The sequence below is a fragment of the Schistocerca cancellata genome, chromosome 9 (assembly GCF_023864275.1).
Source record: "Schistocerca cancellata isolate TAMUIC-IGC-003103 chromosome 9, iqSchCanc2.1, whole genome shotgun sequence".
NCBI classification, from domain to species: Eukaryota; Metazoa; Arthropoda; class Insecta; order Orthoptera; family Acrididae; genus Schistocerca; species Schistocerca cancellata.
In genome coordinates, this window is record NC_064634.1 from 287,249,563 (window position 1) to 287,266,757 (window position 17,195).

The window sequence follows — 17,195 nt, forward strand, 5'->3', positions numbered from 1 at the left end:
CTCCATAATGTAGGTCTTAAAATTCCTTTTAAAAATTAATAAAGAAGTAAATACAATTAAAAACAAAATAATCCAACAGAGACACCAATTATCAACCAGAATATGTGCTTTTTTGTTCATTTAACTGTACTTTTAATATGGTGGTAGAGTTAACACTGAGTAATCGGTTGAATCGACTGGTGTTTTCCTCAGTGACCATGGATGTTAATAAAAAGAACACAAAAGGAAACAATCTCTTAGGTGTGTATTGTAAGATACTATTTTCAGTGAAAATGCACACCACTTTGTTAGTCGCATCAAAAATTAGAAAAAAACAGTTGACTCTAGGCAGGTTGATTGCATCCATCACATTGCCATTGGCCATTTATCAGGACCGATTTTTGAAATTTTTCAGGCTTTATAACTGTCTTCTAACATGTTCAATCATCTTTTGGGCAAACGTTCCGGATTGCATTTCTTACTCTGATATTTCGGGTGATAACCTTACATCCACCTTCAAGGTGAGTTAATGGCACAATTTAAACCCTTGGCACAAAACTGTGGAGTAAATCTGTGTATGTCAGAGATAAAACTTCTGACAACAAGAGACAACAGTCTACATGTATAACAATGGAAGTGCCATCAGCAAATCCACAGCACTTATGAATTATATGGTGGATTATTAAAACAGGTGGTATGTGTTGATATGCCATGCATTGTTATTGTAGTCATTACGTTTAAGGGCTTGCACTACCTGAATTTTGTATGGATGATAGTGAAGGTCACTCTTCAAAATCCGTCTTACTGATCGATTGCTGAGACCAAGTTCTGCGCTGTGCCGTCTCGCGGATTTTCGCGGACTTCGTCCCAACGCTTTGCGCACACGATTAATGTTCTCGGGTGTCCGGATTGTTTTTGTGCTGCCGCCTCTTTTCTTTGTTGTGCTAGCAGTAGCTTCAAAGGTTTTAACCCAAAGGAGAATGGCTTTCCTTGATGGCACGGGAGCCCGTGGCGGCAGGTTGAATTAACGACGAAAGGCACGTTGAGCACCAACCACACTATCCGCGTTTTTGTAATATGCCTTTACGGCATATGCACGTTGCGCACTCGACCAACGCTCCATGGCTACTGAAACTTCCACCACTCTAGACGCCCAAGGTCACTTCCCCCACTCTCGAAACCCCCCTCCGCGCCTGACAACCACTATCGAAATCGTGCCGTTTCACTGCCTCACCCTGTACAATAATAAGTCCTCTGAGAGTGCATATGTAAACTGAGTGATTTCCATGATTCACTGAGCTGAAAACTCTTGCCGCAGTTGAGCAAATTGTCTGCTAATTGTAGTATCTTGACTTTTCTATAACCCATGGAATGGCCAGTGGAAATAAAATGTTCAGCCACTGCAGATTCGATAGGCTGTAGAAGGTGGGTGTGACAATATTACTCAATGTACCTTTCTTGTACAGTGTGTATTTTTTGTCCCATTCATCTTTTACCATAATGACAAGGAATTTCATATATGCAAGCCTTTCATAACAGTGGACCACCTTTAATAGATCTCAGAAGAGCTGTTAACTTGGTTGGTGGAAGCACTTTATACTTCATTATTCTGGCAAATTTTGAAGAAACATTTCCCAAACACAGTGGAAAGGTCTTAGACTAACACCTCGTTCTTCTTGCTCTTCCCTTGGTTGGTCTGGTGCTTTTGTTTGCAGAGCTATCTTAATTTGACTTTTTAAATGAATACCTCTTCCAAGTGTAACAAGTCATCATGTAGGCTGTTAGCATCATACACTACATGAGCTCTATGTAATAAACTTTTCAGTATGATAATAGGATGGTGGCAGCTAGGTGCCTGCACGTATAAATCGGTACGGATGGACTTACGGTACATACAATATCCCAAAAACCCATTTTCCTCATGTCCAACTAACATATCAACACATGGTAGACAGCCATTCATTTCCTGTGGTAAAGGTGAATGCTGTTTAAATGCTCTAAACTCCAGCAATTAGTCCTCCCCTTGGGGGCCAAACGATAAACATGTCAGCAACAAACCTCCAGAACACTTTTGGTTTTAAAACTGCAGATGACAGATAACCGTAAAGCAGTAAAATAGCTATAAATGAAAGTCTCTGGTTCACCCTGTACGCAGTTTTTGACAAACTAATCTTGTCCAATTCAAAACAGAGGAACATTGTTAGAACACCCCTTCACTACTTCCTTTTCTTGCACAGAACACCCATTCTTGAAAGACCGAGTCCCAATTTTATTAAATGCATAATAAAACGATTTGTTCATTTGTTTTTCCTCATCATGTGGCATGTTCAAATTTGGCAGTATCAATACTGTTCAGCCATTGCATCTTTTGTCGCCAAGAGTTCTGAGAGTGGTGGAAATATGGCATTTGTGAGTGCATGGTGAGGAAACATGCAGGGAGACAGTGCTGTGTAGCACTACATGCCACGCAAATCGTTTGCTATGGTAGAATAATATGTGTAAGCAGTTTGCATAGGTTAATCTGGCATTTTTCAACTTCTGTAGCGATCAAACAACAAACCGGATATTTATTAGTGTGTAACTCAGTCACTGGTGTTCTTTGTTCATGTTGTAGTGTGACTGACTCAGACCACGATTTTTTGTGCCTAACAGTGTACCGATACTTCATGGACAAAAAGACAGTCCCAAAGAGAAACATTTTTTAGGAAAGGAATAAAAATTCACACCTGAAGCGAGTTGATATTGCACAAAAACTGAATATTCCTCCATCAACATAAATACAATAGTGATCTAATGAAAATGATTGAGTCAGCATGTTTGAAAGGAGGAAACGGCAAACAAAAATGAGTGCGTAACTATCAGTTTCCAGAACTGAAAACTGTGCTACTGAAGTGGATAGAACAAACTTGTGCTCTGAATATTCCAATTGATGCTACTGCGGTTTGCGCTAATACATTTGGCATGAAAGTTCGGACACACAGATTTCAAAACATCCAACAGTTGGCTCAAAAGGTTCAAGAACAAATATAATTTAGTGTAGAAATGTGTTCAAGGTGAGACTGGATGTGTGTACATTGTCACTGTTAAGTCAGTGAAAAATACTCACCTAACAATGATACAAAGGCGCAATCAAAACAATGTTTTTAATGCTGGTGAAATGGGCTCATTTTTTCAGCTTCTGCCTAACAAAATTTAAGAGGGGGAGAGAAATACCATGGCAGATAATTTAGTAAAGAGAAGCCAATAATTGGGAATGTGAGAAGTCCATGAAGCTTTAAAAATGTGTGGACTTTTCCACATAAACAAGTGTCTAATGCAAGGATGGTGTTGGAAATAGGAAAATCTGCCTGCGACCAGAGTACAGCGCATCCTCAAGATATATACTACCTACACAATACAAATGTAGTTTTTTCCTCCCAACTGTACAAGCCACCTTCGGCCAATCAACCAAAGTATTGTAAGATGCCTAAAATAAAAATAACAGAGGGTTCTTATACAGAAGAGGATGGCCTGTCTTCATATTAGAGTGAGAAGTGCCTGGGTTTTCGAGCAAGAAAGCACAATCTGAAATTGCTTCAAGAAGGCTAATTTCCACTGGATACTTACAAAAGACATTAAACCAAAAAATGAAGGAATTGCAGCTGAACAACACCTACAATATCAATCTCTTGAAGCAATGGACACCGTTATGTGTTACGTACCAAGTTTAGAACTTGACGAAGATAGTTTGTTGAAATCACTATCCTTATTCAATTACCAGCAGTGATTCTCTAATGGAGTTGCTAAATGAATGACATTTTATTTGTACTTAGAAGTGTAATAAAAATTACAATTTCAGCATAATTTTATGTTGGTTACATCACACATCAGGTTCATATTGTGGATGCCGTATTTAACACATTTCTGTTTTCAATAATGTGAATTTTGAATTCTAATTTATTGAGATAGTATGTTAGGAACTGTGATGTTAAACATATTGAATATTACCCTAAATATGGTACCATTAATTCTGCATTTTCACCAACAAAATACGTGAATCATTGCAAAACCAGTGGAAAAATGTTATTGGAGCACAAATGAGGTGAATGTGCTCCTGTTAAAATGACTCTAGCTGAAAAGTGGGGCACTACCTGCTCATTCCTTCCTCAGCACCTTTGAAGATTTCGGCATGCATATATATTCACATTCTTGTTAACAAGCAACTAACTCACTTCTCACTCTCACAAGCTACCCTGACTATAACTTGCTCACACGGACTAGTCCAGAATTGTAAGTCTTTCGTTGTCATTACCTCTCAGTGTCTCTCTAACTGTCACAGTCTCCTATCTCACAGCCACAGTCTCCTTCACTCTATCCTACTACCATTGTCCCCCCTCATTTGTCATGGTCCGCTCCCTCTTACTGCTACTACCTCACTCATTTCTTCCCACTGCTGCGCTCTCTCTTCTCACTGTCTCTTTCTCGCTGTCATTGTCATAGATTCTGTCTCTCATTATCACTCACTCTAACTCACTTCCACTTTCTCTTCATTCCTCCTCCACTGGCACTGTCTTCTTCACTTTTTTTCTAGCACTGTTACGTCACTATCGACAATATTCCTCTGCCACTGTGTCCCTATTCCTCACAATGCCATTGTGTCCTGTGTGCTTTTAATATCACAACCGCTGTCTACTATCATTCAGTATTTATTACTTTTCCACCTCTTCATCATAAAAGAGAGTGAATATGTTCTCATGCCCAAATTTTTGACGGTGTTGAAGAAGGTAGAATGCAACAGCTGGTACCCCACTTTTCTGTCAAGGGTCTTAAAACAGGAGCATATTATCTATTTTTTTTCTTCTTCTTTGATAGGGGCATTTTTCCACTGGTTCCCTTCTTTTTCCTGCCATACCAGGGATGTCATTCATATGGAAAGAACTATATGGGTCTGTAAAATTCTGATAGTTTATTTACGTGAAATTGAAATAACACAAAACTCATTTTACCCTCAGACCAAATTTGCGTGCATAAAAATTCTGTAAATACTTCAGTACTACAACATGGGGTTACCAGAACCATTCTGATTATAACAGACACAATTTACATCTTATTTCTCCATGCTACATCACTTTACAAATTACAGTTTCACCTCACATCAAATTTTACATGCACAAGTAGGGTAATTTTGAACTGCTATACCTTGGAAACAAATAAAGATTCAAGAAAATTTCCTAGCTTGTTCGAGATCAAGCTCTTAGAAACACATCTTAAAACTTTCAGCCACTTGCTGTGTATAGCTGTCTTGAACTTCACAGCTTGATTTTGGCAGAAAAAAATGGTAAAAAAACGTTTTTTTGGAGGTTTTCTAAGGAACCGTCCATGAACTAATGATGGCTCCATGAACACCCCCCGCCCCCCAATTCGAACCGTAGACCACATCGAACGCAAAAAGAACCAACCAATTTGCTCCATTTGCCTAAGCGAGAGATATGTAATATTCGTATTTTGACCCTGTAGTGTAGGATAGTGGCACTAAGACAATCCTTCTGTTGGGAATACAAATGGTCCCTAGCCCAAGAGCTATCCCAAAGACTTGACTCCAAACTCTTGAGCTTACTTTTCTATCACCAACAGTACCGAAGTAGGAGCCCTGGAACAGTCCCGTTTTTATGCACTGATATTAGGTAGCACATACTAACACATGCGTACCGATTAGGTATTTTTCGGTAGTACATTTTTCCACTTATGATGTTCAAAATCTGCACTCCCTTCAAAAATGTTCTAGTGAGATTCCACTGTATCATATCTCTTTCACTGTCTTCATCCCTTTAGTATCACATTTTCCCCAAGTCTTTTAAATCGTGGTAAACTTTTTTTTTTCAAAATCGTCAGTTCTGACACACAACATTTAACTTCCCATCATTAAGCTTTTTAAAAACCTAATTCAATCTCGTCTACCCTGAACTCTTAAACCCTGAACTCTTAAAACTAGCACAAAGAAAATAATAAAATATTTTCATCCATTTTTCCATGTATAATATGCAGCTGCACAAAAAACAATTTTCACAAGGGAGAAACTAATGAAGAAAGGCGCTCTAGTTTTTTGGGCACTAAAATGTAAGAATTTGACAACTTTGCCTAATAACCAAACAAACATGGTTTGATTAAATAATTACACACCATCTCAGCCACTATCTTTAATGTATCATACTTCCTTATTGATATCCATTGGAATTTCGCTTCTGCTAGTTTATTGCTACACAGGAAAATGTCCTGCATTTTGTGACCTAAATTTTTCTTAATTCCATTGTTTAATATGGCCTAACAGTTCATACACGCTCACTTTATTTCCTATAGTGACATGTGAATATTAATGTATAGCACCAATGTGTATAAATGTGAATATTTATTGACATCAGCTAGATATTGGGAATTAAAAAATAAAAACAATATTTGGAGCAGAAAAATATAATTAACAAGGGAATGGTCACATTTGTCAAAACCTGTAGTGATTTTTTCAATGGACCTAATATCAGCTACAGATGCACAATGGGAGTTATCCAATAAAATTACATAAGAAACGGATACTCCTGGATTTGCTATCAACTGTTACAGCAAGTGTACAGCAAATGATTGGGGAATGTGGCTGTCTTATCATTGCATTGCTCATACAAGAGAAATTTTGCTTTATTCTTTTGTTAAAATGTGAGCTAACATTCATTTTTTGAATAAAAAATGAAAAACGTTTAATTTATGGCAAACATGTAGAAACATGCCATTCTGACCATAAATCACACTCCAAAATTTGTTCTGTACATTTAATCTCACAGCGCAGGTCATGTGGAAACTTGGAAGTCTTACTATTTGCTACTGAGATAGACAATGCACACCAACTGAACCCACAAACAGGAACACATGTGAAGATTAAGTGATGCACGAAACAGTGAATGGAAACTGAAGATAGTTGTTCCCATGAAGAATCTGGCAGTAATAGTGACATTTGCCTGACAACAGCCTCTGAAAGAAATGTTGGAAAGCTAAAATTTACTTCTCAGACAACAAAAATAAGGTGGTGTATTGGATGACAAAAGTGAGAAGAAATGTATGTATCCGCAGGCCTATTGTTGAAAAGAGATTTTGCTTTACAGGGCAGTTGTAATTAAACTTTCACTACCCAAGCCAGTGTAGAGGAAAACTCTTTACCATATGGGTACCAAACTTTACAGGAATTATGTTCAGGCCGTGTGTTGCATGATTTGCGTTGTTAGTATCATGACACGTAGTTGGATACCAGTACTGGCACAGCAACATAGGCCCGAAATCATCAATGTGAGCAGGGCTTTACTTGTAAAGCTGTTTTATCAAAACAACAGCAATAGTGTTGCTGCTCTTCGCAAGTATCAACGCATTACAGGAATATAGAGAGATCTTCTTCCTGCACTGGGTTTAAAGAACAAGATTCAGAAGTTTGAATTAACTGCTGATTTGGGAATTGCTGCTAGGAAAGGCCAATGTCCAACAGCACCACAAATTGTCAAGTGCTTGAAGCTTTTGTTACAAGTACAGTGCATATCAATCTAATTTTTATAGACAAATGCGCACTAAAAGGATGTTTTCACTCACAGAGGAGGGACAGGGATACTAAAATACTGTCTGTCCTCACACATTTGCACAATAATGACCGTCATCATTGTGGATGGTTCATCATTACCTGCGTGAATCAACCAGAAACTGGATTGTATGTTAAAAGATCAATGTTGAGCACAGAACAACAAGTAGTAGATTTTTCAAAAACTGGATAGTAATATGTTTTCCATGTGTCATACTTTTCTTCTGTTTTGTGGACACAAATCCTTTCTTCTTCAAGAGTCATGCTCAAGTCATTCATAATCAGCGGCTTTCTGAAATCATGCTAAGAAATACAGATATGTCAGATTCTATCTGTAATGATTCATGTCCACTGTTAAGACAGAGAATTTTTCTGTCATTGAAAAATATTTTACAGATCATTAACTGAGAAATTTATTTTGAATAGATCATGGCAGTTTTCATTCCATCACCATGACAACACCCTTAAGCTGCAATCACAAGTATTAGTCTTCCTCTCCTTAAGTCTCAAAATTCGATTAAATATGCATGGCACTCCTCAAAATACAAGGACAATATGGTGGTCTCTTTCCTAACTCTCATCCAGTTTTGTATGATGTGTTGAAGTCAGTCTGTGACTTGTATGACTATCAAATGCAGCCCGTGATGTGTAAATTACGGACAAACAAATATAAGAGGGCTGTTCAAAAAGTAAGGTGACTTTTCAAATTGTGCAGCCAATGTACATTCAATTATCGATCTTTTTTCTTGTTACGTTGGTACACATGCCCCGAACAGATGTTTACAGTTTCAAATGTACAGCATACTTTGTTTGTTTGTGACAGATAAGAAGGTTAGATGTGTTTCAGTGTGCTCGGCGATTTTCAATTATTATAAAAATGGAGTAAAGGATTTGCAAGTGCTCTAAAATGCTTGAAATGTTGACAGTGTCATGCGGTGAGTCTGCTCTAAAAAAGTTTAAAAGTGGTACAACCCCTTCCAAGATGGCTAAGAAGATGCCAATGATGAACCTCACTCTGGATGCCCCTGCATGTCAGAAACATGATAATGTCGAAGCGGTGATGAAAATTGTTTTGGAAAATCGCCACATTATGCTAAGAGAAGTTCCTGAGGATGTTGGCATATTTTTTCGGATGTTTTGGGCACGATACGTGTGTCAGCGAAGTTTGTTCCAAAACGTCTCAATTTTGAACAGAAGAACCGGCGTATGGCCATCGCTCAGGAGCTCTTGAATGACGTCAATGATTATCCTGATTTGCTCAAAAGGATCATAACTGGTTACAAAACAAGGGTTTACAGTTACGACGTTGAAACAAAAGCCCAATCGCGCATCCCAGGGAGCCAAGATGAAAAAGGCACACCAAGTTCAATCAAGTGCCAAAGTTTTGCTCACTGTTTTTTCCAATCACTGTGGCGTGGTGCATCATGAATTTTTGCCTCAAGGTCCCACAGTCAATAAGAAATATTACCTTGACATTATGCGCTGTTTGCAAAAAGCAATATGCAAAAAACATCTGGAATTGTGGAAAACAATTCGTGTCTTTAGCATCACGACAGTGCACCTGCTCATTTTTTGTTGCTTGTGAGAGATCTTTTGGCAAAAAACAACACGACAATCATGCCTCAGCCACCATATTTGCTGGATTTAGCCCCCTGCGGTTTCTACCTGCTCCCAAAACTGAAGAGACCTATGAAAGGATGAAGGAAATAAAAACTGCATCACTGGAAGTACTAAAGACTGTACCAAAAAGTGCTTCGAGGATTGAAAGAAGCATTGGCACAAGTGTATTGTATATGAGGGTGGTTACTTTGAAGGGGACAACATGAATGTTGATGAACAAATAAATATTTTTTCATAAAAATATTGAGTCATCTTATGAAGAAAACACTATGGATAAAAGAAGAAGTTGTATTTCTCTGGGAATATTAAATTATGTTTTGACTGTTTTCAAACAGTTGTTCAGCATTCATTTCTCAAACCAAAGCCAAGAAGGGCTTATCACACAGTACATGAATTTAAGGCTGTATACCAAGCACTTTCAAGTGTAGAAACCATGCAAAAATGTCATGATTATTTTGGAGTAAGAAATAACTCATTTTATTAATGTACAAATAATTTGGAACACACTGTTGATGAAATTCTGAAGAAGATAATGTGTTAGACAACATTCCTCAACCAATTGTCCTTTACCTAAAATGTGTGGTTTTTGCAAAAGTCCACAAAAATTCAGGAGCCTATCCGGAAACTATATAAATGAGCTAACAGCTGAATGTCTGCTAAGCTAAGTTCTGTAAATCAATATATTTATCCATTTGTTACAAAAATTCCTATTTGTGAACTGTGAGCACCATAATAATGTATGTTTTCAAGTGTCTCAAATGCATTTACTTACATTTCGTGACTGAACCTGTGAACTAGAAGTTCAGCATGCTTCATCAGTGTATTTTATTTGTTTTTATCTCTTGTATGATTTGTGAGTGACTAGACGGGTAATTTTGCCACATTTATCTACATCTACTTCTACATCCATACTCCACAAGCCACTTGACAGTGTGTGGCAGAGGGTACTTTGAGTACCTCTATTGGTTCTCCCTTCCATTCCAGTCTCTTATTGTTCGTGGAAAGCAAGATTGCCTGTATGCCTCTGTGTGGGCTCTAATCTCTCTGATTTTATCCTCATGGTCTCTTCGCAAGATATACGTAGGAGGGAGCAATATACTGCTTGACTCGTTGGTGAAGGTATGTTCTCGAAACTTCAACAGAAGCCCGTACCGAGCTACTGGGTGTCTCTCCTGCAGAGTCTTCCACTGGAGTTTATCTATCATCTCTGTATGGCTTTCACAATTATTAAATGATCCTGTGACGAAGTGTGCTGCTCTCCATTGGATCTTTTCTATCTCTTCTATCAACCCTATCTGGTACAGATCCCACACTGGTGAGCAATATTCAGTGGGCGAACAAGTGTACTGTAACCTACTTCCTTTGTTTTAAGATTGCATTTCCTTAGGATTCTTGCAATGAAATTCAGTCTGGCATCTGCATTACTGATGATCAACTCTATATGGCCATCCCATTTTAAAACACTCCTAATGCCTACTCCCAGATAATTTATGGAATTAACTGCTTCCAGTTGCTGCCCTACTATATTGTAGCTAAATGATAAAGGATCTTTATTTCTGTGTGTTCGCAGCACATTACAGTTGTCTACATTGAGATTCAATTGTCATTCCCTGCACCATGCGTCAATTCGTTGCAGATCCTCCTACATTTCAGTGCAATTTTCCATTGTTATAACCTCTCGATATACTACAGCACCATCTGCAAAAAGCCTCAGTGAACTTCCGATGTTATCCACAAGATCATTTATGTACGAGGGCCGTTCAGAAAGTAACCTCCGGTTGATTTAAAAAAATACACCAAGTTAAATAAAAATATTTTAATATATACATCTTACAACTACATCTTTGCACTATTTTTCTACATAGTCTCCATAGCGATTGAGGCACTTATCGTATCTCTTCACAAGCTTTGAAATTCCTTCTGCATAAAAATCACCCGCTTGTGCCTGGAGCCAGCCTGTGACCGCATCTTTGAGCTCTTCGTCGTCATCAAACCGCTGTGACCCGAGCCATTTCTTCAAATGCATGAAGAGGTGATAATCACTTGGCGCCAGGTCTGGGCTGTAAGGTGGATGGTTGATAACATCCCACTTGAAGGACTCAAGAAGGGCCGTTGTTCTGCGAGCAGAGTGAGGACGGGCGTTATCGTGCAAAAAAACGATACCGGAAGTCAGCATACCACGGCGTTTGTTCTGTATAGCCCGTCGTAACTTTTTTATTGTTTCACAGTACACGTCTTGATTAATGGTCGTACCACGTTCCATGAATTCAACCAACAACACCCCTTTGGCATCCCAAAACACCGTTGCCATCAGTTTTCTGGCAGAAAAATCTTGCGAGGCTTTTCTTGGTTTGGTAGGCGAATTTGAATGTGCCCACATCTTTGATTGTTCTTTTGTCTCAGGGTTCACGTACTTAATCCAGGTTTCGTCACCGGTCACGATTCTGTTTAACAATGGTTCTCCTTCGTCCTCATAACGCGACAGAAAGTCTAACGCAGAGGCCATTCTTTGAGTTTTGTGGTGGTCGGTAAGAATTTTGGGCACCCATCGTGCACAGAACTTACGGTAACCCAATCTTGCTGTCACTATCTCGTACAAGAGAGTCTTAGAAATCTGTGGAAAACCAGTAGACAACTCCGACATTGAGAAACGTCGATTTTCACGAACTTTTGCATCAACTGTCTGAACGAGTTCGTCAGTCACCAATGATGGTCTACCACTCTTCTCTTCATCATGAACGTTTTCTCGTCCACTTTTAAATAAACGTACCCATTCACGGACAACTCCTTCACTCATAACTCTTGGGCCGTACACGGCACAAAGCTCACGATGAATAGCTGCTGCAGAATATCCTTTGGCTGTAAAAAACCTTATGACAGCACGCACTTCACATTTGGCGGGGTTTTCTATTGCAGCACACATTTCAAACTGCTACAAAAACTAAACTAGCGCAGGTACGACGTTCACTCGACCACGGCTTGATGCCGACTGACCTGCTGAGTGCGTGAACGCACAGATGGCGTCGCTACTCCCCCCACAACCCGCACTGTGACCGATCGGAGGTTACTTTCTGAACCGCCCTCGTATATTGTGAATAGCAACGGTCCTACGACACTCCCCTGCAGCGGCCCTGAAATCACTCTTACTTCGGAAGACTACTCCCCATTGAGAATGGCATGCTGCATTCTGTTATCTAGGAACTTTTCAATACAATCATACAGTTGGTTTGATAGTCCATATGCTCTTACTTTGTTCATTAAACGATTGTGGGGAACTGTATCGAATGCCTTGAGGAAGTCAAGAAACACGGCATCTACCTGGGAACCCGTGTCTATGGCTCTCTGAGTCTCATGGATGAATAGCGCGAGCTGGGTTTCACAAGATCGTCTTTTTTGAAACCCATGCTGATTCCTACAGAGTAGATTTCTAGTCACCAGAAAAGTCATTATACTCTAACATAATACATGTTCCAAAATTCTACAACTGATCAACATTAGAGATATAGGTCTATAGTTCTGCACATCTGTTCGACATCCCTTCTTGAAAACGGGGATGAGCTGTGCCCTTTTCCAATCCTTTGGAACCCTACGCTCTTCTAGAGACCTACGGTACACCACTGCAAGAAGGGGGGCAAGATCCTTCACATGCTCTGTACTTAATCGATATATGATCGTACTGTCCTGGGAAATTTTTAACAATTCAGAAAATAAAATTTTGTTTTTAAATTGAATGAATGCTTCTCTCTTAACTTTCTTTCGCTCTCATGATACACATGTACTTTCATTCATCACAAATTTATTTCTCCTAGCACCAAGTAAAGTTAAAGATCATGTGTCCCCTAAAGATGTGCTACCTGTTTAGACAAATAGTTTGACTTACAAAGTTAATTTGGAGGAAAGCCATATAACAGAAACATTGACGAAAGTTTGCCTACCTGTACCACCATATCAGGGGAAATCTTACACTGTAATGGATGCGCAATTCTGCATAATTATCCCCCCCCCGCCCCTCCCCACCACCACAGAGTGCACACTACACACTGCAGTTGAATAAAATTTTCTTTGGGGGAAAAAAAAAGAGGAGATAGTATGTAATATTTAATGAGGTAGGACAGGCTGTATAACATCAATTCTTTGTAACATTTTAAATAAAGCCAGATGTTTATTCCCTTTAAACAAAGCAATTATTATACTGAATACATTAAAATTTTAATTCATTACTTACCTGCGCTTCATAATACTGAGTGTAATATGCAACGTAAGCTGCGTGCTCTTGTGGTGAAGTAGCGTACATAGAGGCACTGTATTCAGCTAATCTGGGGATATCCTCAGGTCCATACGCCGCAAGACCTGCAGCCTGTGCCTGCCGCCTGTCTTCATGTTGTTGTGATGGCAGTTTGCAGTACGAAACAAGAGCTTTTCGACCATCCACCTACCTTACAAAAAACAATCTCTCTCAGACTGTTTGTTATAACTTACTAAATTTTATGCAAGTACAAAATGAGTTGTTCTATAAAATATTATAACAGAAATGAAGGTCATATATTCTCAATGCAAGATTTTAATTGGCAATCATTGGTTTTTGGAAAAACTGAACATTAAATCTAACAAAATCTAGACATATCAATAAAAGGAAAAAAAAAAAAGCTCCAGCAGTTTTGCCATATTTTCATTCAGATTCCTTGGTTACGCACAATTAAAGCCAATCGTGTATGGAGAAGATTGGGATATACATGCATGGATCCAACCTCTGAATTAACCTAAGGACATTATCTGTGGACTCATGAGATATTACTTTTGAGGTAATACTTTGTAAAAGTCTTATAAATTCTAAAACAGAGAGAACTGACTGTTGGTTCTATTGTTATGCGACAGGTCTACTAGCTCAAGTTGGGATACACATCAGCAGTTAAACTGAGATATGCCTGAAAAACTTAGACAAAATATGACCTGATGTTTTCCCAGCATATTTCTAACTTGTAGAACTTTTAAGGTGACCACTTTGGTAAAATTGTAAGTTCTCAATAATATTGAAGTAAACATACTAGTTGCCGTATTCAGGGGGTTCCTGGTGAGTGCTGCTCTGTTCAACTAAGAAGAGCAGCAGTCATCAGGAACAACTTGAAGACGGTAAAAAATGTGTTCACTGAAATAGTGTGGAGAACTTATGATGTGACCTGGCAAGTACCCCAATATTCTAAAAGATAATTAAAATGCCTTGATGTGAAGTCTTGGAACATCTTTTAAATCTCTTTGTGCAATATTTCAATTAGTGAAATGTAAACAGCCTTGTATGTTCCAGCAGGAATTACTTCGTGTCATGATTATGAAGCGAATTTTAGCAGAGGTTCAATTTTTGTTTGAAATCATAAATCTCTTCCACTATACCAGGGATCAAATATATCTCTTGCTGCACTGAGAGGTTTAAAGAATTCTAACTGTGGTGTCACTGCCAGACACCACACTTGCTAGGTGGTAGCTTTAAATCGGCCGCGGTCCATTAGTACATGTCGGACCCGCGTGTCGCCACTGTCAGTGATCGCAGACCGAGCGCCACCACACGGCAGGTCTTGAGATACGTACTAGCACTCACCCCAGTTGTGCGGACGACTTTGCTAGCGACTACACTGACGAAGCCTTTCCCTCATTTGCCGAGAGATAGTTAGAATAGCCTTCAGCTAAGTCCATGGCTACGACCTAGCAAGGCGCCATTAACCATTTCTAGAGAGAGTCTCACTTGTATCATCAAGAACGCTGTATACAAATGATGGATTAAAGTTAAGTATTCCAGCAGCTACGTACTTTTCTTTATAGCATTCATTACATATCCTGTTTCAGACCTCACGCCCGCCTGCTTGAGTTTAACGCGTGCATTTCGGCCTTCTCTAGCTATACAACACTAACAATAAATGTTGATCTAAAGTGAGGTGAACAATCCACTGAGAGTTCACTGGGGGTTCTTGTTTTCTTTTTTCCCTCATCTCTTGGTATGTTGCAATCTCATACTGGTCATCTATGCAGCTGCTGCCCTAATGACATTCCAAAAAGTAATTTCCTTCCCTCCCAACCCAACCCAAAAGACTGTGGTCAAAATTTAAGCCCTTTGTGTCATTTCCAAATGATACGAAAAAGTAAACTAGCTCCCACTTCTGACTGAATTATGTGGCTTCTCCAATTGTCAGCTTTTTGGATATCTGCATATACATCAGCATACAGAATGTTCCTCCTAAGAGTTACCACAGGCATTTACTCTGCAATGTGTAAATGGAGTCGGGCCAAATAATTATAGCTCATCGTGTCTTTCTTGCAATGCTCAGCATTGACAGAAAGTGTCAGTTTCTTTCCCACTGCAAGATAGACGATTTTTAAAGTGGAATTTTACATGCCCAATTGATAGAGTGGACCCAAATTAGTCTTACACGATATCTGTTTTATCATGACAGTATTAATAGGGACAGTAAAACAAGTAGAATAACCAACAATCCAGCAGCAACCGAGCAGCACTGCTGCATAGGTAGCAGTCAGCAACAGGGCATGGTGGTACTGCCACTGCTAAGAACGGGTTTTTCTCTGTGTTTTATTGTTCCTGCAAATATATATATATCAATAAAAAAGTATCACAATCAGTGGGCACTGAGACTAAGAAAAATACCAAATTTCACCTTCCTGAAATATGGATATGTAAACTTTTCAAAAACTGGCCAAAAATGTGTGAACGGACTCTTTTTAAATTGTCCTAGGAGCTGCCCTAATTGAGCTAGAGAACTGGGAAAGGTGTCATTTTGCAGCATTTTGCATGCTCTTTCCAGGGATATACAACAAAACATAGCTTCTAATTAATAACCTTTTTCAAAATGCCAATTAATATTTTGATTTAATTTTAATTTTTTTTTTACAAAAAGTACATAATTGAAAATTTTCAAAATATTTTCATAACTACTTCATACAGTTGTAAATCACATGGCAAAATGTAAATCTGGGATGATGATGGGTTCATTGTTAAAAAAAATTATTCCGCACTCTTGTTTTTCATTAACGGCCCGAGTATGACCAAATTGACCTTTAACAAACAGGAATCTCTTTAAAATATACTGAAAGGTAAGTAAAAAAAGTATTAGAAATATCAAAACATCACCTTATTAAACCAAAACTAATCAGCATATTTTATAATTAAGTTGATTGCTTATTTTAATTTCATACAACTTCACTAACAATATATTAACCGATATAACAAAAACAAGAAATTGAGCATTTAACTACAAACTGAAATAAAGTATGAATAAGTACAAGTATTTACATAATAGCTCTGGTCCATGATGTTTGAAATGGAACTATTAAACAAATTAAATACGTAATGCTTGTTTTTGAGTAACAGGCATCTGTACATAGCTAAATTTAACACAATAGGTACTAACAATAATTTTGAAACAACTTTCTATAAAATATACATTAACATTAACCTGAGACAAAAATTAAGTTTTGAGTTGAAAGCAGTTTCCCAATAAATTGTCTTGCAACTTCACATATTACATTTTAATAAAGCTGACTGGGTTTGGTTTACATCACTTTCATTAAGAATGTATGTTCTCCCTGTCAGAGTAAATGGATTCACTTTTGTGAGAACATCCACAACTGACACCCACAGGACATCTGCATGTGGAGGATAAGAGAATGACTTAGCTGGTCCACATGGATGAAGAAAAGTTATTTTCACTTCATCAAGTTGTTGTTCTTTTTTTCTAAAATGTACCCAACCAACCAGTTTCTGCCGTATACAGTGGTGACATAGCCTGATACATCTTGTAACTTCAGTTTGTCTGGTGATGTAGTTACTTCCCTCTCCCAACTCTGCATATCACCTGAGAAGTATTTGACTATTAATTTTGATGTAGTGTTGGGAATGAAAGCGTGAAATTGCTGTGTTCCTTTGATTGTCAATGCCTCTTCAAGTCGACTTTTTAAGAATATTTCTGAAGCAGCGTAGTCTTCTTGAGTGGAATATGCAAAA

At 38.4% G+C, this 17,195-nt stretch overlaps 1 protein-coding gene across 10 annotated transcripts in view; it reads right to left on the reverse strand.

Annotated features, from left to right (window-relative positions):
* Positions 1-17,195, reverse strand: part of LOC126100110 (RNA-binding protein 5-like) — a 133,995-nt gene that overhangs the window by 23,982 nt on the left and 92,818 nt on the right. For all 10 annotated transcript variants that reach the window (XM_049910640.1, XM_049910632.1, XM_049910638.1 and 7 more), the window contains one exon: positions 13,413-13,619. In XM_049910640.1, coding sequence (XP_049766597.1) covers positions 13,413-13,619 — 207 coding nt within the window. The remainder of the gene's footprint in view (positions 1-13,412; positions 13,620-17,195) is intronic.